Source organism: Dipodomys spectabilis, unplaced genomic scaffold (genome assembly GCF_019054845.1).
Source record: "Dipodomys spectabilis isolate Male_0828 unplaced genomic scaffold, ASM1905484v1 ptg000076l, whole genome shotgun sequence".
In the NCBI taxonomy this organism is placed as follows: domain Eukaryota; kingdom Metazoa; phylum Chordata; class Mammalia; order Rodentia; family Heteromyidae; genus Dipodomys; species Dipodomys spectabilis.
The window spans coordinates 5,645,269-5,672,624 of record NW_024870753.1 but is presented as its reverse complement, the minus strand read 5'-3'; the positions used below and the strand labels follow the sequence as shown (position 1 = coordinate 5,672,624).

Here is a 27,356-nt window from a genome sequence, read left to right as displayed (position 1 = left end):
AGCTGCTACCTTCTCCCTGTTCAAATGTCCTAGAACCGTAACTGTAAGTGATCCGAACAAGCAAAAGGCTGCCAACCAGGCCTGAGAAAAAAGACATGTATATATTTGTTTCTTTTTTTGAATTTCAATCCCAAAAAAATTCCAGCAAAAGGAGATGGGAGAGGGCGAGGCGAGGAGGTTGGACCGGGTCTCCTTCAAGACACCTTTGTGGCCAAGGAGGACAGTGGTGCTGGCCATATACCCAAGCCCACTGCCCCCTGCTTAGCCCAGGACAGAGAGAGACAGTAGAAGTGGGAGTGCATCTGGCAGAGGGGTCAGGGCTGTGGTGCTTGGAGGTAAGAAGCTGGCCAAAGCAGGGACGTGGAGAAGCTGCCCATGTGCGGTCACCTTTGCCCAGTGACAGCCCCAAAGCTTGGCCAGGGCTAAGAAGCTACACAGGTGTGAGTGAGGCTGGCTGGCTATGCAGGACGGCTACAGCTGGAGAGGGCAGGGCTCTAGCTGATGATCTGCCGGGGCCGGCCGTAGCCCGTCATGCCAGCCTGGGAGGCCCCTCTGTTGCTGCCCATCTGCAGGCCAATGACATGCTTCCCCTCCTGCAGCTGGCTCTCTGTGAATTCCCTCTTGTGCTCCTGGGCTTTCCTGGAAGAAGAGGAACACGATAAGATTGGCAGAATGTAGTCTTCTCCACCTGTTCTCATCCCTTTGTTTCTTTGTCCAGTTCCTGTTTCTCCTCTTCTTTTTCTTCTTTTTTTTTCTTCTCCCCTTAATCCAACTGGCTCCATGGGCTATGGATTTGAGCACACAAGACTAGAGAGAGAGAAAGAATTTGACAGGTGCCAGCGGCTCATGCCTGACATCCTAGCTACTAGGGAGGCTGAGATCTGAGGATGATGGTCTGAAGCAGGCTGGGCAGAAAAGTCTGTGAGACTTTTATCTCCAATTAACTAGTCCAAATCTAGAAGTGGAGGCATAGCTCAAGTTGTTAGAGCTCCAGTTTAAAAAAAAAAAAAAAAGCCAAGAAAGAATGAAAAGATCTGAGTTCAAGTCTCAGTACCAGCACCCCAAAAAAAGAAAAGGAAGGAAGGATCAAGAAGTATAAAGAAGTATAAAGGTTCTTGCTGGTGGCTCATGCCTGTCATCCTAGCTACTCAGGAGGTTGAGATCTGAGGTTCATGCTTTGAAGCCAGCCTGGGCAGAAAAGTTTATGAGATTCTTCTCTCCAATCAACAACTCAGAAAAAGCCTGAAGTAGTGTGTGGCTCAAGAGGTAGAGCACTAGCTTTGAGCCAAAGAAGCTCAGAGACAGTGCCCAGGCCCTGAGTTCAAGTCCCAGGACCACCAGCAAACACACAAAAAAAAGATGTATAAAGGTCCCACTCCTTTAATTCCCTCTCTGGGTACCTTCCTGGCTATCAGCCTCACCTGACTGTCTTCCTAAACTGACCAGCCCCAGCCACCCCACCCCACAAAGAGATCCGAGCTTAGAGGGCAAGGATGCCCGGGGCCACATACTTCATAAACCAGTTAGGATCGCCACGGTAGTGTCCATCATTCTTGGTTACTGCCAAGCTGCCCAAAGCCATCAGAGTCCTCTGCACTGCTGCCAGATCTTTGCCTATGAGAAAAAGAGGTGGTGATGAACACTCAAGCCAATGTCTGCCCCAGTCTCCCAGGAAAAATAAGGTCAAACTAAAGGGAAGTGCCCTTGAACCAAATAGGACTTCAGTAAGTCCTGCAGTAAGTCCTTGGGTGTTGTAGCATAGTATAAACTCATTTTAGGGGTGATCGAACCCAAGGCCTTGTGCATGCTGGAGAATACTCAACAGCTGAGGTACACCCCAGCCTCTGTGGGGTGAATCGGGCTATTATTCCATTCCTGCTAGGCATAGATTGACACATCCCTTGTGGCCTGTTTTGATTACTCCCCCTCCTTCCCTCAGAATCTTCTCCACCTGCCCACCAGCCCCTGCCCTGGGTTTCCTCCGTACATTCAAAGAGGTCAACAGTCTGGAACATGTCAGTCTTGGTGACCCCATAGTCCTCGGCAGCCTTCAGGAACTGAGCCACCTGCTCCATCTGCTTGAACACCATGGAGGGCGGGTTCTCCGGCACCTTCACTGGCTTGGAGCCCTCCGGATACAGGCTGTTCACCAGCTTGCTCAGAATCTGCCAGGTACCAGACACAGCAGGGCACTCTCCTTAGAGAGCCTGCCTGGGACTTGCAGGACAGGACACCCCAGCGCCCTGCCCAGGGGGTCACTCACCACGCCATTCTTCAGCCACACCTGGAAGCCCAGGCGCCCACGGTCCGGGCGACCCACGTCGGGCCCACACTGCATGACGATCCACTCGACTAGCCGTTCCTCCAGCTCCTCGTCATACTTCTTCTCAATTTTGGATTGCACTTCGCGGCTCATGCCATAGGAAGGACCCTTGTTGGCCATGTTGGGGCAGAGCTAAAGCGGGACAGGGCAGACGAGGCGGGGTCAAAGGATCAGACACTAGCACTGCTCTCCCTTGTGCCAGGCAGGACTTCCAGCTCTTCGTGGGACCCCCACACGGGTACACATTTCCCACAGCCCTGCCCACCTAGGCCAGGCTTACCCCCCAGGGCAGAGGCTTCCCTGGACTTGAGCCCTAGGAAATCAGATACAAGATGTGTGGAGGTCTAGAGCAGGGGTCTGTAAACATTTTTATTTTCAGTCATGGGGCTTGAACTCTGGGCCTGGGTGCTGTCCCTCAGCTCTTCAGCTCAAGGCTAGTACTCTACCACTTGAGCCACAGCACCACTTCTGGTTTTCTGGTGGTTTACTGGAGATAAGAGTCTCATAGACTTTCCTGCCTGGGCTGACTTTGAATGGCGATCCTCAGATCTCAGCCTCCTGAGTAGCTAGGATTACAGGTGTGAGCCACTGACACCCCGCTTTCTGCAAACATTTTATGAAAGGACCAGATAGTAAATAGTCTAGGACTTGTGAGTCTCTACTATTGTGGCCTCAAAGCAGCTGTAGACAATATGTAAACAATTTAGTATGGCCGTGTACCAATAACACTACATCTACAAAAACCCACAACACGGTTGGGTGCCCATGGCTCATGCCTATCATCCTAACTACTCAGGAAACTAAGATTTAAGGATCGCAGTTTGAAGTGGTGCTGTGGCTCAAAGTGGTCGAATGCTAGCCTTGAGCACAAAAGCTCAGGGATAGTGCCCAGGCCCTGAGTTCAAGCACCATGACAACAACCACCAATCAAATCTGCAACAGGCTAGATTTGGCCCATAGAAATCAAGGAATAAATTGCCTCCAACTCTTAATCTTCTAGGCCAGGAGCTAGAAGAGCAAGACTTCGGTTTCTTTGCCAAGTTGGCTTGGCCTCTGGCCTGCAGCTGAAGAGGCTCAGATTTACCCACACCTGGCAAAGCCCAAAGCATCTGTATTCTTAGGGGGGCCGGGGTGGGGAGCATGCAGAGAAGAGAGGACCTGGGTACCCATCCACTTCCTCTGTACCCTCAGACTGTGGCACTGGAGGACTGAGAAGGCACAGTCCTCAGGGGGACAGTCCAGGGCCAAGAGTCTGCCAGCCAATGGACAGGAAGCCCATCTACAGGAAGCCACAGCAGCTGCTGCCCAGATGGCCCAGGCCTGGCACAGCTCAGGAGCCAAGAGGGAGGATGGCTGGAGAGCCAGGAGGGCAGGTCACTGGGAAGCCCCAGGCATGGCTGGTCAAGTAGAGCCAGAGCTGGCCGTAGGAGTCACCTGTAGTAAGATGCCATCTGCCCAATGACTGAAGAACCTTCCAGAAGAGAGGCCAACGAGGCCAAAACCATCCCTCAGCCTCCAAAAGCAGAAATGGTATGAGGACGGGGCAGTGGGCAAGTTCCCCAACCTCTACCCTGGGACAGCTGAGCCCTCTCCCCCCCTTCCCTTCCCCAGCCACCTCCACCCCGTGGGAAGCATAGTGAACATCATCACATCACTCTGGGCCCAGGCCTGCAGCCAAACTCTGATGTCTGCCCTTCCTTTCCCCATGGCTGCCAACCTCCTGGAGCTCCGAGAGTTCCCCAGCTGTGAAGTGGAAATAATAGGATCTGTCTCAGAGGCTGTAAAAGTGACCGTGTCTGTGAACGACCTCCCACACTGCCTGGCCCTGAGCAGAGCTCCTAGAAATGTTGGCCTTCGGGAGGATACCTGGGAGAGAGCCAGCGCTGGCCCAGGAGCCATCTTCCTCTCTACAGCCCCATTCTCCTCCTGGGGTTTAAACTCAGGAACTTTGCGCTTGCTGGATTGGCACTCCACTACTTTTGCCACACCTCTATCTCTCCTCTTTGTTGGTTATTTTGGAGAGAAGAGTCTGGCAAACTTTCTGCCCAGGCTGGCCTCGAATCGTGATCCTTCTGATCTCAGCCTCCCCCAGGTGCTAGGCTGACAGGCCTAATCCCCTTCTTAAAATTATTCTGGGATCCCGTGACCAAGTTTGAAAGGAAAACACAAATGTCTCATCTCAATGCCAGCCACTGGAAACCTCGCCTCCCTGAATCTGCTGGCTGATTTTTTTAAGGTGGGGAGGGGACCAATGGTGAGAACGTTGAGTTTTGAGCATCCTCTCCCAACAGGCGATGCTGGAGGACACAAAGGTCCTAAGTGTCTCCCTTCCTCACCATCCTGCCGTAGGTCTGACCTCCTCCCTTCACCCAAACACCCTTTGGCAGAGTAAGCCAACAAGGCAATGGGATCAGCCATTCTCTCCTCCTAGCCCCCACCATCTCAGATAGGCACATACTAGCTCCTGCCTTGCCTGTGTCTCCCACTCACCCACCTTCCCTTCATGCGAGGAAGGGAAGGGTGGAAGGAGATGGTCCCTCGCCCACAACTTGCAGACTGAAGAACTTCAGAACTGACAGGGCAAGTCAAGGAGTCAATGCTGGTGAAGGCAGGACACAACACTATAGCCAGGCACGGAGAAGCAGTATTGGGATTTGGGTCACAGCAAGGGGAGGGAAAGGAAATAGCCCCAACTGGCTGCTACCCAGCACCACCCCATTTCCCTGGCTGCTACCTGGCAGAGAGTCTGAGAGCAGAAAGTCCCAAGAAATCCTAGAGTCCTCCAATGAAGGCCTTTGGGGAGAGGAGAGGGAGCAGAAGATGCCCACGCAGGGGCATTTCCACATGGGGGCATCAGAGGGCAGAAGACTGTGGGGGGGCTTGGCTTTGACCCTCCGCCCCCTGTGACTCCTGCCAGGCAGGATGAGAGGGAAGTTGGTGGAGTAGCACCAGCTCAGGAGCCCAGAAAGACAAGAAGTGGGGTCTTCTCCAAGACTGAAGTCCCAGACCTCATCACCACGAAACAGTGAATTCAGGAGACCCTCTGGACCCTCAAGAGTACATGCAGGGGGGACGGGGGAGATACAGTGGGGTAACCCCACTTCACCAATGTGATCCAGCCTCAGGGCAGCCTCATAACCAAAAGGGAAACCACTAACATCCTTTGGGCCGGGCAAGAGTGCCAGGACTGAGCAGACCCTGCCACACAGCTCCTCCACCCGCAGCCCTCTCACCTCCCACCTCAGGCTGGAAGGAACCACATGCTTCTAGAACAGTCGTCTAGCCAGGCCCTGCACATGGCCAGCCAGCCTGTTCTGTGTGGTTGTGCGTGTGGCTCCATGGCCGGAGGTGAGCCTAGCATGCACCTGATGGAGGGGCCTGGGTTTGATCACCAATCCTGGAAACATGAAAAGGTCCAGAGTCCTTCATAGTGCCACCCCGGGAGGGGGGTGGGGTGTTTCTCCTGTGCCCCTCAAGTCTTCGGACCAGCCTGGGGAGCAGCCTGAACTAGAGCACTTGCCGCCCTTCCCCTCTCTTGGGCATTCTTCTAGAGGGAGACAGACAACAGAGACTTGGCCAAACCAGCCTCACACACGGCCTCAAATGGTGGACCTCCCTCTCACCCTCCCATGGCTTCTACCATCAGATCCTTTGCAGCAGCCAAGCCAGTCTGGCCATCTTAAACAAGACCAGGCAGCCTGGTTGAATTGAGAGCCATATGGGTATTTGGGGAGTGAAAGGGGGGGGGGGAGAGTTCCACCCTGGGGGGTCCCCCCACCCACCAAGCCATCATCTGAGGACACAGCCAGGGGGCCTGTGAGGAGGGAGCTGTTCAGAGCTCAGCCTGACCTGTCCCGATCCAAGTTCCCTGAGAAAGCAGGCACACTCGCGTTGCTGCAGGAGCGCTCGGTGTGTCCGGGTGGGCTGGGTGTCCGGGCTGGGGCAGACAGGCTGGGCGCTGCGGGGAGAGAGGTTTAAAGGGCTGCACGGCGCTGATGTCAGCCACCCCCCGCTGGCTCGCCCCTAGCCCCCTCCTTGCTGGAGGAAACCGGCTCTGCTCCCCACCTCCAGCTCCCCCAGTGACTCCACACAGGCTCCATATTTGGGGAAAGACACCAAGTTGGAGCAGACTGTTCGGGCTGCCCGAGACATTCCCTGCGTGCTTTGGGGATGGAGCGGCCGGGGCGGGGCGCGGCCGGGAAAAGCCTTTTATGGGCAGGACCGCGCCAGCCTCGCCTGCTCTTGGGATTTGGGCTGTTCCTTTCTTTGTGGCTCCCCAAGTTTGAGTGGAGCAGATATTCAAGAGAGCTTAGCAGGAGAGGGAAGGGGGCTGGGGAGGAGCTGGGGGGGGGGCCCCCGGGCAAACCAACCACCCTGTCCTCTTGGGGCTGCTGCATCTAGGTGATGAGCAGAACTCATTACTGAGGACCTGTTCCCTGCCAGGCACTGTGCAGTGACTGTTTCGTGTTAGTAGCCCATTGTGCAGAGCAGAAAACCGAGTCTCAGAGTGGTGCGTGGTGACTGGCAGGGTCTGGGCACCCCTGTCCACCCCTGGGTATGTATGTGTACCCCTCTGTGTACACCCGAGAGGTTTGCACACCCTCACTTTCAGTGTTGGCCGCCCTGCCCAGGCTGGGGACAGCATTCAGGTCTTGCGCTGCAAGCTTCAGTGTGGCGGTGGGAGCTGAGCGGTCAGCTGCAGTGAGTGGAACCTGACTCTGTCCAGAGGGCAGTAACCATGGGAGGGGCTCCAGGCCCTGGCAGGGATAGACACGAATGCTAGGGGTCCCAGGGAGCCAGGTGGTCCCTCTTTCCATCCCATCTATCCTGTTAGATGATTCGTCATTCTCACCTACCAACCACTGCCATCTTGCTTGGCTCCAGCTGCAAGGATCTTTTGAAGGGACAGTTGAAGAAAAGCGAGAGACATACATTGGGGTCTGTGGTACTCTCCATGCTAGGCCCCTGGTAAGGAGCCTTTAACACTCTCTGCTGTATACCACACACACACAGCACACAGCACACCACCCAAGACAAACAAGGGCTCCAGGAGAGGGGCGATCAAACCAGGCAGGCAGGGGAGGACTTGCCTCAGAAGCTCTGCCCAACACTGCCAACCTTGTGAGGATCCTGGTGGTGTGAAGAGCTAGGGCGCCTCCTAGTGGTGTCTGTGTGGAAGAGCAGGGAGGGGAGCCCACACCCTTTAGTGTCCTCTGCTGGTGTCCGGAATTCACTAGACTCTTCAACCTCTACAGCGTATCAATCCTTTGCCTGATGAAATCTAAATCAACCCTCCAAAATGTTTCAAATCTCTCTCTTGAACTTGGGCACTGGCAGCTCACAACTGGAATCCTAGCTACGCAGGAGGCTGAGACCTGAGGATCAAGGTTCAGTGCCAGCCTGGGCAGGAAAGTCCGTGAGACTCTTACCTCCAATTAACCACCAAAAAGCCTGAAGTGGAGCTGTGGCTCAAGTGGTAGAACACCAGCCTTGAGCAAAAAAGCTCAGGGATAACATCCCTGCCCTGAGTTCACACCCCAGGAACAGTATGCGTGCGTGCCGCATACACACACACATACACACACACACACAAAGCCAGAAGTGGTCACTCACTCACTCAATTGGTAGAGTGCCAGCCTTGAGAAGAAAAAGTTAACTGAAATCACCAGGCCCTGAGTTCAAGCTCCTAAACTAGAGCCAAAAACCCAAACTTCCTCTTGGTGTCTATCAACCAGCTTGCCACCTTGCCCTGCATGTTCATCCATGAAAGCCAGGGCAGAGGTCACTGCCAGGCTGGCCAGAGGGAAGGTGACCTCTGCCCAGTGGGTGGGGCCAAACGGCAGAGGCAGGGAAGGCATCACAGCGGAAGGGGTCTCTGCGCAGCACAGAGCCTTGTTCAGGGCAGCTCTCTGGTAAATGATTCCTGAGTCCACGTATTCCTGAGGAAAACTGCAAGGCAATCGAGGGGCTGCAGTTCCCAAGGTGACAGTGACCTAGGGACAAGGAAAGCTAGAAGAAATGTGGCCTGGAAGCCCCTGTCCCCGCACTGACTCCACATTCCCACCCAGGACAGGGGCAAACAAAGACACAGGAACAGAGTCGGGTTCTTTATTGAGTGCACTCATTCGTAGAAAACAAATGCAACCGTAGCATGGAAAGACATAAAATGGGGCTCTGACACCAAGACCTAGACCCCTTCTCTCCCCAGACCGAGGAGAGCTATAGAAACAAGTCAAGGGGAATAGAACACATTCCCAGCTCCAAGGCGGAGGCCCAACCTTGCCTGCCTATCCTTGGCACCTGGAATGGACCAAGTGTAGTGAAAAGGAGCCAAGGATCAGAGCCACGAAGGGCCGAGAGCTGGGGTGACTCCATGTAAACTCCAAGGCTTTGTGTGTGTGTGCATGCGCACACGCATGCACACTTGCACACACATGTGCATGTTAACACAGAACGTGACTGAAGATGGACGGAAACTCAAAAGCCAGCCCAGGGTCCTAGCATGAGGCTGGGACCTGGGACACAGAAGAAAATGGCACGTCCCCTCTTAAGCCCCTTCCTAAGACAGGCACTGGGGCTCCAAGGCTGTCGGGATGCAGGCTGGGCTGGGTTCTGTGCGCATCCCCTCCTTTGCCCCTGGACACTCTTGGGCAGTGTGAATGGCACTGAAAGGGGCCCCGGCTGGGGCCTGCAGGACGGTGGGCGTGGAAACATACAGGTGAGCCCCATTTGTCTCCAGTTTTGTTGCTGGAAGCTGATGGAATAAGGAGCTGACCTCTGAATTCATCCCCTCAAGACTGCAGCAGCTTTCCAACGGGGCTGATCCTCATTGCTAAAAAGCCAGCCTGGAGCACGGGTCAGGGGGAGGGGTCTTGCTCAGGGCCCCTTGAAGGCCTTAGCACCAAAAGCCTGGCACCAGGTGGCCAGCCCCCAAAGTCCTACGGCCACATCCATCCTGGCTGACCAGTGGGCAGTGATGGCAGCCCCAGAGAGGACCGCAGCTCGAGAGGAAAGGCGGGCTTTGGGTCCCTGGCTGGGGGGGAGGGGAAGATGGCAGAATTCAAGGCATGAAATGGGGGCAAGAAACACCTTCACTCCTTTATCCCTCCTGTAGAGGGATAAAACAGATGGACGGACGGGCAGACAGACGGACAGACGGACGGAGAGCCAATGGACAGAGGCCCACGGAAGGCCCAACACTGAGAAGAAAGCAGCAATCTGGCCAGTGTCTGGGGAAGCAGGGGAGCAGCCTCCTCCCTGGCAGAGGGCAGCCGCAAGTCTCAGCGCCCACCCCCTCCATGACTGTCCTGACCTGGGCCTGGGCTAGAACCTCACTGTCCCACTGATGTCCAGTGCTGGGCAGCTGGGCTGGGACTCAGCCCCAGGCCTACAGAGGCACCTGGCAGGGGACGCAGGGGAGCTCAGAGCTCCATGAAGTGAAGCCAAGGGTCCAGTGCAAGCTAGAAGACATAGATCTTATCCCGCTGCACTGTATCCAAGTCATCATCCAGTGTCAGCAGCACCTGCGGAGGACGCTGGGTCAGCATGGACAAGAGGCGGCCCCAGCCTCTACTCCGCCCTCCAGGCTCTGGGCCAGGGGAGTCCCGCCTACCAGGAAGGACCCAAACATGGCGATGGAGGACAGGAAGTGCCAGATGTCATGGTCATCAAAGAAGTTGAGGAGGATGCAGTCCCGGTTGTGCTCCCTTGACTCCGCAGGGGTTTTCTGGGGCAGGGACAGGGACAGGGACAGCAGCCTGCTGGTCCTGCTCTGGCCAGGCCAGAGCCACTACCCCCTTATCCCACATCAGAGCACCAACCCCCAGTTCAGGCAGGAAAGCATCCTGCCCTAACCTGTCCCTCACCTCCCTAAGAAATGGCCTCTGTGACAAATTCCTTTTCTTTTGTTTCCCATTTGTTACAAGGTTTCTGTTCTTCTCATTCTGCTCCCTTTAGACTCTCTTCCTCTTTATCTTAGGGCAGTAGCTGAGGTTGCCTGCAGCCCCCTCCGACCCAGGCATGCCAGAAGCCCACTGCTCCGTCTTGGATTTGACCCTGCTCTCATCCACCCTGAGTCAACTGTTTGCTCCAAAGCGCCATACCAAGCCGGATCCCCTGCCACATGACCGCAAGGTCCTCCCTGCTCTGCCCCACAAACATGGCCTGTGTCTGCCACAGTCTGTGCTATGCTCAGGCCCCACCCTGGCAGCGCTCACAGTCCTCATCTGTTTCCTCATCTGTCAGTACCTTCACTGACTTCCCCATCTGCCTCCCTCATTCCTGCCTCTGAATGATGACTCAGAGCACAATATCTCTGCACTGTGAGGCCCTGGTCCCCATCACCCACAGCCTTTATGACGGAGAGCAAATCACAAAGCCTGCTTCTCCCAGGAAGGTTTCCTGGACCTTGCCAGCCTCTCCTGAAGTCTTCCTACCCAGCTGGCCTTTGATCTTTACCATATTGTAAACAGCATGAACGAGGGGCTCAAGGCATAGCTCCTGGTAGATGCACGCTCAACATGTGTAAGGGCCCAGGTCTGATCCCCAGCGTAAAAGACATGGATGGCATTTCTTGGAACTGAACAATGAGCACCACATAGCCAAGAGATGATGTGGCACTTGATTCTACAGAGCTACAGCCTGACACCCAGTAGGTGCCCTTGGGAGGTGGCAGAGTGTCTGGCAACTATGCCTTCAAACCCAAGCTGCCACTCATTGGCTGTGTGCTTTTGGGAGGTCTCTTAGCCCCTCTGAGACTCAGCTCCCTCCTAAGTAAAACGTGAATGACTAGAATATTGAGCACTGGGAAGACTGGATGGAAGGGCAGCTACATGGAAGCACTGGACCGTCGGAGGGACTGGCCCAGGCGGTGACTCATAGGAACCTCAGGTGCCCACTCACCTGCCAGGTGCTGAGCCCCTGGAAGAAAAAGAAGAGTGCAAAGCCCCAGACCACAGAGGTGCAGACGATGCAGAGCAGGGGGATGAGTTTGATCGTCTCTCCACTCCGGAGCTGCCATGGGGAAAGGGGTGTGTGCTGAGGGTCAGGCTGCCACCCAGGCCACTTCCTGCCCTTCCCAGACTCCTCTCCCAGGGCGGCTTGGACACTGAGGATGCATCCTGCAGGAAGCCCCAGCCAGAGCTCACGCAGCCTTCTGTCCTCCTCATGTCTACCCAGAACCCTGCACCAGCAAAGGATGCTTTCCTCTTACTCAGGATGGCACAGGGGTCTCTGAGGAAGCACCTGGTCCTCAGTCCTCCCCAAGCCCTCCCCCCCACCCCCTGCTTCAGTTCCTCCTGCAATGAAAGGGGCTCTGGATTGGGGGGGCACAACTTGGTGTAGGGTATCAATACATAGTAGTTGGCCTCCCCGGAGCATATGAAAAGCGCTCTCATCTCTGTACCAGTCTCTGGCATAGATAGAGGCCCATCTCCACCCCCACAAAACAGTGCTGTTAGACACGGCTAAGCCCTCCCCAACTCACCTTCATAATAATGTAAAAGGCAAAGTAAAGCAGCAGGTTGCAGATGCCAATGGCCAACAAATAGGAAGCGAAATCATTGGGGCGCATGATGAGCCCATAGGCAGCCCTGCCAGGAGGGGTGAAGGGCTGATGAAGCAGAAGGCCTTTCCCTGGCCCCCTCTGCACCACGCTTTATGCTCATGTTAAGGTGGGCTCAGAAGCCCACAGAAAATTCTAGAAGCCTAGAGCTAACACACCTGTCTTTTCATCTCCCACCCCACTCCTCCCCCATCCCCATCCCATTAAGTTCCCCAGGCAGTCATGGTTGCCAGGGTCATGGCTGACCACATCCCCTGCTGTCCACCCAGCCAGGGGCCACCACAGCCAATGGCCACACTCACAGCGACCAGTTGATAATGTTCCCCATTACCAGCAGCACCATGCGGTCCTGGGGGGAAGCAGAGACACGGAGACTGAGAGGGGGAAGAGAGACAGGGAGAGAAGTGGCAGGAGGCCCGAGTCAGACGGTTCCCACTCCTGCCCTGATCTCCCCTCTACGCCTCCCTGCCCCCACAGAGAAGAGAGTGGACGGAGGAGCAAGGGGCCGGGACGCTGGGCAGGTACCACGTAGAGGGGCCCGCTGCACTGCCGGATGCAGTCCGTGTAGAGCACATGCAGGATGCGGCGGAAGATCCCCGAGTCTGCAGAGAAGGGCACGGTGATGAGAGGCTTGGGGTTCCCTCCTGTGCTGAACCCCTGGCGGGGAGGGGTGCCTGCTGAAAGGTGCTAGGGCATCAGAGGGTACAGCAAGGCTGAGGTCTTCTCTAATTTCTCCCTCAGTGAGTCCTCCAGACCCCCGTTCAAAGGATATAATCCAAGGGTCTCCTGAGTATCCAGGACTCTGAGGCGGCTGACCCCTGACCCCAGGCATCCCCCAGTGCCCCTCCCACACACACACATGCGCTCCTGGGTATGCCCCTTACCCAGCTTCCAGCGGCCCATGTAATAAAGCTGTGTGCTGAGGAGCAGGGTGGCAATGATGTGGATGACCGAGAAGACGATCCAGAACGCCGTGTTCCCTTTACCAAAGACCTGTCAGGAAGCCCCCAGGGGCAGGGGTGAGGCAGGCGGCACTAAGAGCAACTGCTCCCCTGCTTCCCAGGCTCATCCTTGCTGGGGCTGGCTGCTCAGCCAGGGGAAGGCTCTCAGAAAGGCCCGGGAAGGAGCAGGAATGTGCAACAGGAGTCAGGCCCTCACCACGCCCAGCACGGAGAAGAAGATGACGATGGCCAGGCAGGCATAGGCACTGTACGCGCTGGCGTTGATGTCCGGGTGCCGCTTCTGGTAGAGCTTCAGCATGCAGAGGCCGGCGATCATGTACATGAATGACGTGTCTGCATCGGGGATGGTGGCTGACTGGTACTTTAGTTCTAGTCCCTGCACCATCTCGGGTTCTTTAGCACTAGTCTCTTAACTATCCCTGTCACCCAGAGGGAAGCCCCTGGCAAGGAAACTTGGGGTGTCCATCTATAAGTACCCTGAGATCAGGGAGCACTTCTTGTTATCTTTACTTTCTCAGTATTTCTGCAGGAAAAGTTTAACAAATGGCCGTTTTCCATATGCCAGGATGTGTGTGCTCAGCATCAGAGCCACCTATAGGCTGGGTCTTGGGGTGGGGGTGGGGGTCCCTGTGGGTGGCTTGGAGATGGTAGAAAGCTCAGACAGGTCCCTGCTGTAGGGAAGAGAAGGGCTCTACTCACCAAACTGGAAATTGGTATAGTTGGGGCAGACATGATAGCAAGCACTCAGCAGTCCCTCCATCATCAGAGCTGTGCCCATGGCATAGAACAGCCCAAAATGCTTGGGGATCCCACATTCCTGTGCAGAGAGAAAGAAGGAGAGGCAGGGCAGAGGTGAGGTGGGAAGGAAAGAAGGGATTCCAAAGAAGGAACCCCAAGAGGACGGAGGGGGAAAAGGGGTGAGCCATACATTGAGTATGTATGTGTCTGAGGCTTGGCAGAGAGGAAAGATCAGGTCAGGGAAGGCTGGACAGGGCAGGGCTGTCCTGGATAGGGAAGGCCTAGGCAGGGCAGAGCAGGACTGGGCGTGGTAAGTCAGGTCAGGAATGGCCTGGGCAGAGCAGGGTAAGCCAGGACAGAGCTAGGCTGACAGGGCAGGGCAGAGTGAGCCTGGGCAGGGAAGGTCTGAGCAGAGCAGGGAAAGAAAGGGCAGGCCATAGCTGGCTAGGGAAGGCCTAGACAACTGAAAGCAGAGCTGGACTGGGGAAGGCTGGGCTGAGAAGGATAGGAGGACAGGACAGACAGGACAGGGCAGGACAGATCCAGGCTGAGCACAACTAGCTGGGCAGGGCCACATCTTGAGAGAGGAGGTAGCAGAGGCGGGAGAGCAAGGTGTCAGTGGGCAGGCAGGTGCTGGCTCACCAGGGCGTAGAGGTCATTGCGCATCAAGGCCCGGTTGTGGTTGATCTCCCGCTGCAGGATAATGAGCAGGAAGAGCAGCCCCAGCAGGATATACCCCAGGTTGCTGAGGATGTTGTTGAAGGCGCTAAAGGGAGCAACAGCCAGGTAGTTGCCTCCAACCTCACACTCAGGCCTCTCTCCTGGGACCCAGACAGGCACTCATTCACAACCCCCCCCCCCCAGCTCTGCCCTGGAGAAGGGACAGTCCCCACAATAACCAGCATGATCCCCACCTGAGGTTGCCCAGTGGGTGAGCACAGAGGAAGTTGTAGTAGCAGATGTCCTGATTCCCTGTGACATTCACCACCTACGGAGTGGGGGGGGAGGGACAAGAAGCGGAGCTGCTCATGTGCCAGCCTTGCTCCACAGCCCACACCGTATCACCTGGGCCTGATCAGCCAAAAAGAGCAAATCCCCTGTGGCACACACACACACACACACACACACACACACACACACACACTCTCTCTCTCTCTCTCTCTCTCTCTCTCTCTCTCTCTCCCAGGCACGTGTTCCCCATGACCAGAGGGATGCCAAATGGCACAGTCACTGCCCCCTTTGTAAAACTTTGTGCCAGTACTGGGGCTTGAACTCAGAACCTGTCCATAAGCTTGTGTGCTCAAAGCCAGCACTCTAACACTTGAACCACAGCGCCACTTGAGGCCTTTTGGTGGTTAGAGATGAGTCTCACAGACTTTCCTTCCCTGGCTGGCTTTGAACCATGATCCTCAGATCTCAGCCTCCCGAGCAGCTAGGATTACAGATGTGAGCCACCAGCACCAGGCCTGTCCCCTCTCTTTACATGTGGCTCTTTACAAGGCAGGACCATGACAGTTCTTGCCACACAGTGCCGAGAAAAAGGAAGAGAAACAAACACATGCAAAGTCCATCATCCCTACCACAATGCTTTCGAGCTAACACCCCCAAAATTTGCAGATGAAGAAGAAACTGATACTTGGGGAGGTTTTTTTTGTTTTTTGTTTTTGTCAGTTGTGAGGCCCGAACTCTGGGCCTGGGCACTGTCCCTCAGCTCTTCAGCTCAAGGCTAGGGCTCTACCACCTGAACCACAGCACCATTTCCAGCCTTTTCTGCTTATGTGGTGCTGAGGAATCGAACCCAGGGCCTCATGCATGCAAGGCAAGCACTCTACCACTGAGCCACCTTCCCAGCCCCTTGGGGAGGTTTTATGACTTGACCAAAGTCTCTCTGCTGGTAAAACAGAGGCAGAATTGTATGTGTGTGTTTGTGTGTGTGTGTGTGTGTGTGTGTGTGTGCGCGCACATGCACATATATGTGGGTACCAGTACTGGGAGCTGAATTCAGGGCCTAGGCTCTGTCTCTTAGCTTTTATTTCCTTAAGGCTGACACTCTACCTTTTGAGTGATAGCTCCAAGTCTGACTTTTTGCTAATTTAACTGAAAGATCAGAGTCTCACAGACTCTCTTGCCTAGGCTGGCTTTGAACCACGATTCTCAGATCTCAGCTTCCTGAGTAATAAGGTTACAGGTGTGAGACACTGGTGCTCTGGCTTCAGAGATAGATTTTTAAAACCTGTGACCTGTGCACACTGCAGAGCCCCTGGCTGAGTTGCTCTGAATGTAGGGCAGTCCCCAAAGTGTAGGCAGGTGAGCTGGCGCCTGCCCCCTCACCGTCTGGTAGGTGATCACCAGTTGTACCACAGGAAGAGCGTAGAAAACGGCAATGGTGGCGATGTTCCTAAGGAGAGTAGGGGAGGTGTTGAGGTGGGCAAGACCTGGGGAGCCGCCTTCTCCCCCCAGTAGCGGGGTCCTTCCTGCTTGACCGGCTCACCAGAAGTAGATCTGGTACTTTTTCCGCAAAACACGCTTGTCCTTCCGCGCCAGGTCAGCCACACAGAGGTATTGCTGGAAAGAAGCCAGAGTGAGCCCTACTCACTCACCACTCAGAGTTAGGAGCCTCCCTGAGCATTCTGGTGGGCAGGGTTCTAGGCTATCCCCCACTGCCAGTTAAGCCAGGAGAACTTAAGAGTCAGAAGGTGAGTTAGTGTCTCCTGGGATGTCTCCTGCCTCCATTGAGCTCCTTCCCTCTGCTTCCCCACTGCACCACATCTGGACCGAGACCTCATCGTCCTCCAGAAAGCCCTGACCAGGCCCATGCGTGTCAGACCTTGGTGCGAATGACATTCTTGTCTGAATCAATGTCAGTCAGGGTGTCATAGTCATCCTCCTCCACAGAGCTCATGGAGTCCAGGCGTGGCCGAGAACCCACTGGTTCAAAGGAATGGTCTGGGAAAGGCAGGAAGAAAGAAAGAAAGAAAGAGGCTGGGCTGGTAGATACAAAGCCCCGTCTGCCCCACCCATCTGAGGCAACTGTCAAAATTACTGGGCACTTGGGAAGAGGCCAATTATGGCCCAGGGCTCAGAGCAGGAGTAGAGGTGGGCTCAGGCCCTGGGAGGCGTCAGAGGGGGAGGAAGGGGAGCTCTCCAAGAGGCCAGCAAACAAGGCCACCCCGGCTTTGCCCCACATCTGGCTCCCCTCCCTGAGCTAGCTCCCCAGATCAGTCACTGAGCAGATCCAGGGTCCTGGACACAAGCAAAAGGATTCAACTCTACTGATCACAGCAGCTGGAAAGTGCTCAGTCTTGTGGCTTCTGAAGAGATACTGCCTTGGCCGCCCCTAGGGTAAAGCCACTATGGGCTTGGGGCACAAACAAAGGCAAGAGGCTGCCTCTAGGCTGCCTTTAGAAGCTCTCAGAGGCCCAGAGGCCAGGGAAGGGAAAGAGGAGGCCAAGACAGCAAGCTAGAACATCTGGCTTAGGAGTAGCCAAGGTGCCTGCCCGCTGTCATTGGCGGCCAGTGCCTATCTCAGAAGACACAGGAGCTGGCATCATTGGCATTAGATGGGGAAGCCATGCACCAAGCATCCTTCTGGCTCTGGAGCCCAGAGGCTCCAGTCAAACCGCCCTGGCAGGAGCTGATTGGCAGGGCAGCCCCGCCCCCTCCCCACATCTACCCATGGCAATGCACAGCTGCCGCATCTGGCCAGAGGGGAGGCGTCGCTTGAACTGGTCGTGCCCTTCAAAGGAAAGGGAAAGTTACAGAGGGACTGAGGAGGAAAGAGGGAGAGAAGGGGCGGGAAAACAGCAGCCCTTCCCGAGTTCCAGCATCTGGCAAAAGAGGCAACCGCCCACCACGTTTCACCCAGCCAATAGCAGCCCTGCACCACATGCCCCCTTCCCGCCTGGCCCACTTACCCTGATAACTGTAAGAGAGGTCCCCAGTACCCGTGCTGTCAACCAGACCATCAGTGGATCCAGAACCAGTGTCTGCAGGGAATATAGGAAGGGAGGTTGAAAGAGTGACCTTGGGGAAGGGGAACCCAGAACCATCCACCCCTAGGTGACTTAGGCAACCTTAACCAAAGGAGACCAGGCAGTGAGTAGCCATGTATAGTCTCTAGCGTTGACACATACCAAAGGAGCCATAGTTGTAACCCTCGTAAGGGGCGCTGCCAGGAAAGGAATCAGCCAGGACCCGAGGGTGACCTGCAATGAAAAGTCAAGCTCCCTTCAGCTCTGGAAGCAGAGAGAGACCTAGAGCCAGGGGAAGAGTGAAGGGAGAATCCAGCGGAGAAGTGAGAATCAGAGAGGGGTCATGCCAGTAGCAAAGAACATGCATTTAACTGACCAGCCCACTTCATCCCCCACTCCCACCCCCCATGCACTCCAACCTCCAGCGTGCCTCTCAATGGAAACACGCACCCTCCTGTGTCTTCCCTTCATAAAGAAAGACAACTAAGAAGACTGGTAGCTAGGACAAATGACATCCAGCTGCCCAGTTCCCCTGAGACACCTCCCTCCCCAACCTGGGCAGCGGCTCCTCTGCCCACTGCACCTAAGGCTTACCAAGGAGAGAAGCTGAGAGGGAAGGTCCCCAGCAGGAAGAGAATAGAAAGAGATGACGGGTGGAGGAAAGGGAGAGAGAACAGGTTAATAATCCCAGATATAGACTTCCTGAGGCAGACAGTGCCACCAGACACAGAACAGACCGAGCAACACCTTTCAGGAGCTGCATGTTAGGGAGCACCAGATCCTGGCTCCATTTCCACCTGTGGTGCATCTCTCACGATCTGAACATGCAAAAGCCCCAACCCATCTCCTCCAACTCCCAAGGGAACTAGCCACCATTTGCCCTCCTCAAATACTACGTAAATCCTGCCCATTTCCCCCACAAGAGACTCCGGTGAGGTACCACTTTCTGGAGAGGCTCGGTCAATGGCCATCAGTAGGGTCTTCTTCCTCTGCCTACAGGGACAGAATCCAGAGGATACCCACATGAGAACCTTCTGGGCTGGGCTGTCCTTCTTTCTACCCTCTCTACCTACTCTGATCCCTGTCATTCTCTCCTCCACCCTTGGTCCCATGGTCTCTCCCAGGCTGGGGAACAATGCAGGATCTTCCTGCTTGGGTCAGCGATTGAAGGAGAGGAGCCCATTTCCAGGGGAGTAGCCAGTGATGGACCACAGACCCAACAGGATAACCTGTCTTGTTTTGTCCCAGGGACAGTTCCAAGATAACTCTGGGCCAGCGCAGATTCCTTAGGGCTATGTCCCCCATACCTCCCATCCAGTTCACTCCAGAGCAGGGGGCGCCCAGCAGTTCCACTTTACCTCCAGTTCTCCCAACAGGCCAGGAGGACAGTCAGCAGGTAGAAAGAAAGAAATATGCCCAGGCAAAAGAGCATCCCACCGACATAGGCCTCTGCTGCAGGGAAGGAAACATGGCAAACAGAGAGGTGAGTATGGCAAACCTTCCAACACTGCCCACCATGATATCCAAGAGCCTTTGTGAGTCCAACCCAAGCTCTCCCCATTTCTCTAAATGTTATATCCAGCTTATATGAACAACTGGCAGTCCCGCAACACACCAAACTCAGTCCTGATTCTGACTTTGCTCATGTCACTTCCTGTGCTAGAGGTTTCTGTCTTCTTGAAAACTCCATCTGGACTTAACCACCCCTCAGAGACTGTGCCCTCAAGGAGGGCTTCCCTGTCCTAATTTCTGCAGTGACTTATCCTTAGTTCACTACAGCTCTAGTTACCCTGCAGAGCCTCGGCCTCGGGTTCCTCTACACAGTAGCTCTCTTGAGAACGGCAGCCTGGCACAGCACCTGGCCTGCAGGAGGGGCTCAATAAATATTTGCTGAATAAATAAGCCAGACAGAAAGACTCAGCTTCTTTCCTTTCCTACCATAATCCTTTTCAGTTTATAGAGGGCCTTATTTAATCACCCAGTAAATATTATTGAGCATAACTAGGGTTCTTTTTTTAAATTTTTAAAAATTCTTTTGGGCTGGGCACTGGTGGCTCATGCTTGTAATCCTAGCTACTCAGGGGGTTGAGATCTGAGGATTGGGGTTCAAAGCCAGCTCAGGCAGGAAAATCTGTGAGACGCTTATCTCCCATAAACCACTCAGAAAACCGGAAGTGGTGCTGTAGCTCAAGTGGTACAGCACTCGCCTTGAGCTGAAGAGTTGTGGGACAGCACCCAGGCCCAGAGTTCAAGCCCCACGACCACCTCTTCCCCCTCCCCCCACAAAAAAAAATTCTTTTGGCAGTTCTTGGGTTTGAACTCAAGACCTTAAGGTTACTAGGCAAGTTCTCTAAGCTTAAGTCATGCCCCACCAGCTGAGGCCCTGTTTGCTTATTTTGTGCCAATCCTTGAACTTAGTGCTTAGCCGCTATCCCTGAGCTTTTGTGCTCACTAGAGCTCTACCCCTTGAGTCATAGCTCCACTTCCAGTTTGTCTAGTAGTTAATGGGAGATAAGTGTCTCACAGACTTTCCTGCCCTAGCTGGCTTCGAAATGTAATCCTCAGATCTCAGCCTCTGTAGTAGCTAGGATTACAGGTGTGAGCCATGGGTGGTTTGCTCAGCTCTTCAGACTTTGCTCATGGATTCTGTCCTGCATTGCACTAGGACCCACCCTCTCAGCAATTCTCACCATAGAGCCCACCTCCCCACTTAGAACACCTCTCTCCACTCATCAGCCTACTTGGGCAGACGCCTCACCACCCTTGCCTTTCAGAGAACAGCCTCCTTCCTGGATGTGACAGGAAGAGCCTGCGAGGCTCATCTATCATCTGTCCCACTCAGCCACCCACACTCACACGTGACCGCTTCGGAGACCAGCACTGACAGGGTTTTCTGGCGATGCCCTTGATCAACCGGTTCATCTGGAAGTAAAATGTCAGAGAATGTGGTCAAGAACTACTGCTTGCAGAGTGTTTAAAGTTGGTGGGAGATGCCCCTCAGTAGATGAATGGATCAAGAAAATGTGGTATATATACACAATGGAATTCTATGCCTCCATCAGAAAGAATGACATTTCCCCATTTGTTAGGAAATGGAAAGGCTTTGAAAAAATTATATTAAGTGAAGTAAGCCAGGCCCAAAGAAACATAGGTCCCATGGTTTCCCTTATATGCAATATCTAGTATATGTATGAGTCAAGCGGAAAAGGTCAGATAATGTGATGTTAGGAAAACGATCCCTTAAATATGTATTTTAATGTTTTTTTTTTCTTTCATGCATGTGTTTCTAATGCATTTATAAGATTATTTCTTGGTTGCTTTGTATGTCCCTCCCCCACAGTGTAACCCCCGCTTTCACTATATTTGATGTCAGTATAACTTGTGGAGGAGAGGGGGACAAACAAGTCGTTTAAGGATTCAGGTGGACCTGTTGCAACAATGAGAAGTACAAAATGTCATGTCAAAAACGAGCTTTACAATGTCCGTGTGGGGGAGGGGATGGGGGAAGGATTGGGTGGGGGGGGAGGGGGGAGGCTGGGAAGGGAGGTGAAGGGTAAACAAAGGAGGAGGCTGCAATGCTTGGTAAGAAATGTATGCATTATCCTTCCCATATAATTGTAACCCCTCTGTACCGTATGTTCTCAAATAAAATAAAATAAAATTAAAAAAAAAAAATAATAAAGTTGGTGGGACCAGGCTTTGGAGGGTCTGGGGCCCCAAACCCCAGGTCCCATCACATCTACCAAAAGACAAGCAGGCTTTCTACCTCCCGGGAAGCTACTAGGCCCTGCCTGTCCCTAGCCAGGCCTAGGGCACAAAACGTACCTTCCATAAAGGGGTAGAAGGGCAAGGAACCTCCACAGGCCTGGTCTTCAGTCTTCACCACGACCACCACGTAAAAGCTGTTGCTGGGGAAATCTTTGCGCTGTAAGATAATGAGGAGGCTGAGAGGGAGAACCATCCGTACCCTTGCCCTCACCCGTTCTGAATACTCACTTTGGATCAGACATTCTGTTAAGCTCTTCATATACATTATTTTATTTAATTCTCACAAATATCTCTCCCCCTTTTGTTTGTGGTAGTGGGAGTGGAACACATGGCTATGCACTTGCCAGGCAACGGCTCGACTACTGAGCTCTATCTCTGGCCTCACAAAGGATCCTTGGGAAAGTATTATCATTATCCTTGTTGGACAGATTCAGGGAAGTGAGCGTAGAGTCACGTTGTCAGTAAGTGTGAGAGCCAGGATTATCTGATTGCTGGTTTTGTGCTAAGCTTGACAACCGAGTGAGTCTAATGGGACCTGTCTGATTACTTCTGTCATAGAGCTAGGAAAGTGGGGTTCAGTGATGCCCTGGGGCTGATGAGTGAGAATGAGTGGGAACTTGGTTCTTCAGTCTTTGCTTGTGGTCTGTCCTGCATCACACTGGGACCTAGTAGTGCCCAAACACTGGACTTATACCTTAGCCAGATGAAAAAAAAATGCATGATAACAAGGCACCGCTGGCTTACACCTGTAATCCCAGCTACTCAGGAGGCTGAGATCTGAGGATGCACAGTTCAAAGCCAGGCCAGGTTAAAAAAAAGTCTGTGAGACTTTCATGTTCAAATAATAAGCAAAAAGCCAGAAGTAGAACTGTGGTTCAAATGGTAGAGTGAAAGACTTCAGCAAAAATTGGCAAGCAAGAGCATGAGACCCTGAATTCAAGCCCTAATGCTGAAAGAAAAGGCAGAGGGGGTGGGTGCTGGTGGCTCATGTCTGTAATCCTAGCTACTCAGGAGGCTGAGATCTGAGGATCATATTCAAAGCCAGCCTGGGCAGTGGCTCAAAGTGGTAGTCTTGAGCACAAAAGATCAGAGACAGAGCCCAGGCCCTGAATTCAAGCCCCAAGACCAAAAAAAAAAAAAAAAAAGAAAAGAAAGAAAAAGGAAGGAAGGAAGGATGGACAGATGAACAGGACATTCGTGGACACACATATGCCCTCTGTCATCAGATAAGCCGTCGTGTTTCAGGTTGGACATTGGCTAGGAAAAGAAGTGGAAGTGTCACATTGCCCACCAGCTGCATGGCTTCCCCCCTCCCTATCCTCTTTCCCCTTGGCCTTCACCAAGTGTAGCACTCCCCCCACCCTCAATGAACAGGACCCTAGCAGTCTCTCCTCTCCTCACTACAACAGCAAGAAAGAAAATCTGCTCTTTCCTGTCCCCAAAGGGATTAGGATTGTGGCTCCATTCTCAAATACCTGAGGGGATCCAAATCACAAAGGGCTGAAGTACAGAGACTCAGTCTTGTAAATGGTAGGATGGGGCAGAAGGAAAAGGAGCAGGGCTTGGAGAAGTACCCAGTTTATCAGCCAACACAGCTCCCAGAAGGCCTTGTGCACTTCCTACCTGTACAGTGATGGCTGCCTTCTTGGTCATGGTCTGGTACATGCCAATGAAGGCTACATTGTTGTCCAGGTCATAGACAGGACACTAGAGAGAGAGGAGGGAAGAGGCAGATGAACCTGAGCCCTATTTCTTTGTCCAATTGATCTGCTACACACTGGTGAGTGGTCAAAGGGCAGGGAACTTACCAGGACATCTTGGATGGAGATGACTGAGCAGGGGAAGGCCTTGTTCGAGGTCACCTTGACAATCACAGAATCCACTCCCTCAGGGAACTCATACTTGAAGTACTGAGGGATGGAGAAGGGCAAGGAGAGCATCATTTCAGGATGATGTTCCCACAATCCTCTGAGGTTGAGCAGGCAGAGTATGAGCAGTCCCACTTGCTGTGTAACATCCTCTTTAACTCAGGATAGCCCCTGAGAGGTGGAATTAGAAAAACCAAGCCCAGCACCAGAGCCATGTCTCTGCACTGTTCCCAGATGCCTACCTTTCACCACCAGAGCTCCTGCTTCTAAAAGGGCCCACCATGGGGAATGAGACTGCTAGAAGTCCTAGCAAGACTATCAACTACTCCTGCTCAGTGTCTCCCATGTCTCCCTGGGAGGGGGGTCGACAGGATTTTACCTGGGGCTGGGCTGCAGTAGTATTGAAGCTAAACAGCTCCCCAGTCCTATAAGGCAGAGAAGAATCCCCAAGTCACTCCCAGGACTGGGAAGGGGGCCAGGCCATACGGTCTCCTCATTCTACCCTGCACTCTACCTGAGCACGAAGTTGTCCATTCGGCTGACTCGGAGCTGGTACTTGGTGTTGACAGGTGACAGAGTAGACACATCCACATAGAAGAACTGGACCTCGGATTCATTCTTGGTGGGAGGCTGACACAACGTCCGTTCTACCTTCTGGTAGAGGTATTTCCGCTGATACCTATGGCCCAAGGCAGATGGTCAGGATGCCTGGCACTCAGAGGAGCAAGCCCCCCTTCTTTCTTGCAGGTTCCCAGACTTCCCAAGCCCTAGGCTAACAAGTTCCAGGCTTGTCCGTGGCCCTCCTGACACTGAGCAGTTTCTGGGTTCAGGGAGTGGACAGGAAAAAGGAAAACAGAGAGGGATCCTGGGTCCGGTTGTGAACAAGGCCAGAGCTAGGCCAACCCCTCCCAGATCCCCAGGTCCTACTCACAGCCCTCGCAGGATTAGGGGCACCTGGAAGGACACCACAGCCTCCTTCTGGCGAACCACGAACAGCAAAGGCGCCCCTTTCTGCTTGTTCAGGACATTCACAGACACACGCACACCCTCGGTCTGCAGGTGACAAGGAAGTACTCTTAAACCCTGCCCAGCCTGTCCCCAAACACGTGGCTCCAGATTCGGAGCCCTGCCCTCCCTCATCCATCCTTGCCAGGCATGGAAACCATCTTCCTCCTTCTGCCAGAACAGGTGGCCTAGTCTCCACATGGGACTGCCTCCTAGAGGCAACTGCATGTGTGCCCAGCGGGACCCAGGCAACTGTAAGGCCTAGTACACACACGACCCACAGAAGAGACCTTGCAAGTCCCCAGGATACCCCATTTCTATCCACGTGCATGAGTTGCACAGGTCTGTCTGCACACACATGCACATAAGCACACAGACACACAGACCCAGGATAGCAAGAAATTTTCAGTCTTCTTCCTTGTGACCCAGGAAACCAGCAAGAAGCTCTGGTTCAATAACCAGGAAGCCAGAACCCATGAAAGATGGGGAAGAATGATAAGGGGAAGTGTTGAAAACCAAATTGTATCTTTAGCTGTTTTTTATTTTTGTTTTTTGTGCTAATTAAACTCAGGGCCTGGATGTTGTCCCTGAACTTTTGTGCTCAAGGCTAGTGTTTTACCACTTTGAGCCACAGCTCCATTTCCAACTTTTTGGTAGTTGATTAGAGTTAAGAATCTCACAGGTGGGGGCACTAGTAGCTCACACCTGTACTCCTATTCAGGAGGTTGAGATCTGAGGAGCACAGTTCAAAGCCAGCTTGGGCAGAAAAGTCTGTGAGACTCTTATCTCCAATAAACTATCCCAAAAAAAGCCAGAAATGAAACTGTGGCTCAAGTGGTAGAACACTGGCCTTGAGCAAAAGAAGCTCAAGCACAGAGCCCAGGTCCTAAGAGCAATGTGGGCACACGCGCACACACACACACACAAAGTCTCACAGATGTTCTTGCCTGGGTGGGCTTTGAACCATGATCCTCAGATCTCGGTCTCCTGAGCAGCTAGGATTATAGGCACCAGTCATTAGTGCTTACAGGCAAGGGGGCCGCTGGCACCTGGCTGAATCCTTAGCTTTGACCAAGGAACAGGCTGTGAGGAAATCATTTCACATCTGTGACCCTCAATTTCCTTGTCTACAAAGTAACACTTTCACCCTTAGCTATGGAGGAAATTCTACAGAATAGTGAGAGCTGAAAGAAAAAAAAAATCCTAGGATTGCTTGTTATTGGGCTGCTGCAACCCAACCAAGCCTTAAGTTAGCATTTCCTTAAGGTTTAAACATTGCAGCTTGGATTGAACGGACACTCCAGAAAGTAGACAAAAAGGAAGGTAAGGGCTGGGAAGGTGGCTCAGTGGTAAGAGTGCATGCCTTGCATGCATGAGGCCCTGGGCTCCATTCCTCAGCACCACATAAGCAGAAAAAGCCGGAAGTGGTGCTATGGCTCAAGTGGTGAAGTGCTAGCCTTGAGCTGAAGAGCTAAGGGACAGTGCCCAGGCCCAGAGTTCAGGCCCCCCAACAGACCAAAAAAAAAAAAGAGGAAAGTAAGACTCTTAAGCAAGGGATCCGACTTCAGAGAAGGCAGATCCTACCCTGCCAGAAACCAAACCCCTTCCCATCCTGAAGAAAACCCCAGATTCAATGCTCTCAACTCCACTGCCTCCCAGTAAACCCAGCTCTGGTCCTGGAGAAGCGATGGAGAGAGAGCTAGGTGGGAGACCACACAACTAGGTGGCCACGGATTGATTCTTTCATCTGTTCTGACTGCTGGGAACTTCTCAGACCAAGCTGGGCTTTGACTACTGGAAAGAAATCAGTGAGAAGGCAGGATGACTTTGGATCTTCATGGGTGACAAACTCCCCTTTGCTTGCCACCCAATATGCGGTTGGCCTTATCTCTGCCACCCTCAACTTTCAAGGCCAGCTGGCTTTCTGAAATCGGGAGAGATCTGAGCAGTCCCTCCGTTCACCTGCCTGGGGAGTCTGAAGTGTAAACTTGCCTGGACAGAGCCTTTCAGTCCTGGGCCTGCTTCGTCTTCTGGTGTTGTCTGGGCAGGCTCAGAGGCAAACCTGCCTCCCCTGTCACCCAGACCCTACTGAGCTCCAGGTCTTGAGGGCCAGGAGGTAGGGAGCGGCCCGGGGCCTGCTCCCATCACAGCTTGGAGGAAGAGGAGATGGGGACCAGCTGGAGCCTCAGAGCAGCAAGGATGGGAAAGTAAGACCTGGTCCAGAGGCGCCCGTTACGGTACTGGGGTCGGGAAGCGCAGGCCGGCGGCTGGCCCGGTCCGCTCGCCCCCCCCCGGCACCCCCCGGCCCCGGCCCCGCTCCCCACCGCCTACCCGGTTGCGGGTCACAGTATGGTTGAAGGTGTAGATGTTGACCAGCTCGCTGTTGACCTCGTGGGAGTAGGTGTGCTCAAACTCGGCATCATTCTGCGAGACGTTCTTGGGCCCCAGAGCCCCCAGATGGCTCTCGACCGAGGCCACCAAGAGCGCCACCAAGTAGGGCAAGCCGCGGGCGAACATGGCCCCGGCAGGGCGGCAGTGACAGCGGCGGCGGCGGCGGCGGCGGGCGGCGGGACGGCTCGGGGGCGGGTGGCGGCGGCCGCCGCGGCCTCCAGCATCTCACCCGGGCCAGAACTTTAACCCCGGCCCGAGATTAGGAAATGTCCCCTCCCTCGGGGCCGCTCCCCGGGGGGCCCCGGAGGGGAGGGGGCGGCGGGGCGGGGGCGGGGGCGGGCGGGGCGGGGGGCTACCGGAAGGGACCCCCAGCTCGCGAGGGGGCCGAGCACGCGGCCGCCGGCCTGCAGCCCCGGCCGGCGTCGGGAGGGGGGGCGTGGGAACCGGGCGGCTGGTTGCCGGGAGCCCGGGACGCCGGGAGAGCCGCGGGGCGGCGGGGGGCGGGGGCGGCCGCGGCGGGAGGGGGGCGAGGGCGAGGGGCGAGCGGGGCTGGCGGCGCGCTCCCGGGCGCGGGCCCTTTAAGGGCGGGCAGACTGGGCGCCCGGGGCTCGGAACTCGGGGCGGCGAGCCGGGCAGCGCCGCGGTAAACAGCGCGGCTGCCGGCCCGCCCGCTGACGTCAGGGGAAACTGACTCGGATTTAAAGGGCCAGGTGCCGCGTCCGCCTTAAAGGGGCAGCGCCTCCTCCCGCCCCTGCGAGCCGCGACACC

The 27,356-nt window shown here is 54.4% G+C and overlaps 2 protein-coding genes across 5 annotated transcripts; both read right to left on the bottom strand.

Annotated features, from left to right (window-relative positions):
* Positions 1-82: 82 nt before the first annotated feature.
* Positions 83-6,295, bottom strand: Tagln (transgelin). Of its 2 annotated transcripts, none has more exons than XM_042682915.1 (5): positions 6,214-6,295; positions 2,264-2,455; positions 1,988-2,165; positions 1,512-1,614; positions 83-639 (listed from the first exon to the last, which is right to left on the bottom strand). In XM_042682915.1, exons 2-5 carry the CDS (start codon positions 2,441-2,443, stop codon positions 495-497), a joined length of 606 nt encoding a protein of 201 aa, XP_042538849.1. In that variant the 5' UTR covers positions 2,444-2,455; positions 6,214-6,295; the 3' UTR covers positions 83-494. The 2 variants fall into 2 exon arrangements, with proteins under 2 accessions (XP_042538849.1, XP_042538852.1); XM_042682918.1 differs by having other exon boundaries at positions 6,173-6,274.
* On the bottom strand, positions 4,422-26,899 carry Sidt2 (SID1 transmembrane family member 2). 3 transcript variants are annotated; one of them, XR_006147857.1, is made up of 28 exons: positions 26,529-26,870; positions 24,124-24,245; positions 23,707-23,871; positions 23,572-23,617; positions 23,133-23,234; positions 22,948-23,031; positions 21,382-21,481; positions 20,413-20,478; positions 18,915-19,008; positions 18,497-18,549; positions 17,719-17,790; positions 17,500-17,571; positions 17,259-17,321; positions 16,413-16,531; positions 16,077-16,150; positions 15,917-15,983; positions 14,500-14,573; positions 14,228-14,351; positions 13,547-13,664; positions 13,044-13,180; positions 12,770-12,878; positions 12,411-12,487; positions 12,188-12,234; positions 11,808-11,913; positions 11,225-11,335; positions 9,936-10,049; positions 9,477-9,846; positions 4,422-4,432 (listed from the first exon to the last, which is right to left on the bottom strand). XR_006147857.1 is itself a non-coding variant. In XM_042682911.1 (27 exons), the coding sequence occupies exons 1-27, from the start codon at positions 26,712-26,714 to the stop codon at positions 9,784-9,786; spliced, it is 2,565 nt and encodes an 854-aa protein (XP_042538845.1). In that variant the 5' UTR covers positions 26,715-26,870; the 3' UTR covers positions 8,418-9,783. The 3 variants fall into 3 exon arrangements, 2 of the variants coding, with proteins under 2 accessions (XP_042538845.1, XP_042538846.1); XM_042682911.1 differs by lacking the exon at positions 4,422-4,432 and having other exon boundaries at positions 8,418-9,846; XM_042682912.1 differs by lacking the exons at positions 4,422-4,432; positions 17,259-17,321 and having other exon boundaries at positions 8,418-9,846; positions 26,529-26,899.
* Positions 26,900-27,356: the final 457 nt, after the last annotated feature.

Excerpts from the sequence above, each read along its gene's own strand:
- Sidt2 (XM_042682911.1), bottom strand. The coding sequence starts at position 26,714 with ATGTTCGCCCGCGGCTTGCCCTACTTGGTGGCGCTCTTGGTGGCCTCG. Across the intron at positions 23,032-23,132 it reads TCTCCATCCAAGATGTCCTG|TGTCCTGTCTATGACCTGGA; the intron begins GTAAGTTCCCTG and ends CTCTCTCTCTAG. Across the intron at positions 9,847-9,935 it reads CCATGTTTGGGTCCTTCCTG|GTGCTGCTGACACTGGATGA; the intron begins GTAGGCGGGACT and ends CGTCCTCCGCAG.
- Tagln (XM_042682915.1), bottom strand. The coding sequence starts at position 2,443 with ATGGCCAACAAGGGTCCTTCCTATGGCATGAGCCGCGAAGTGCAATCC. Across the intron at positions 2,166-2,263 it reads TGTGGCTGAAGAATGGCGTG|ATTCTGAGCAAGCTGGTGAA; the intron begins GTGAGTGACCCC and ends GGTACCTGGCAG. Across the intron at positions 640-1,511 it reads GATCCTAACTGGTTTATGAA|GAAAGCCCAGGAGCACAAGA; the intron begins GTATGTGGCCCC and ends CTCTTCTTCCAG.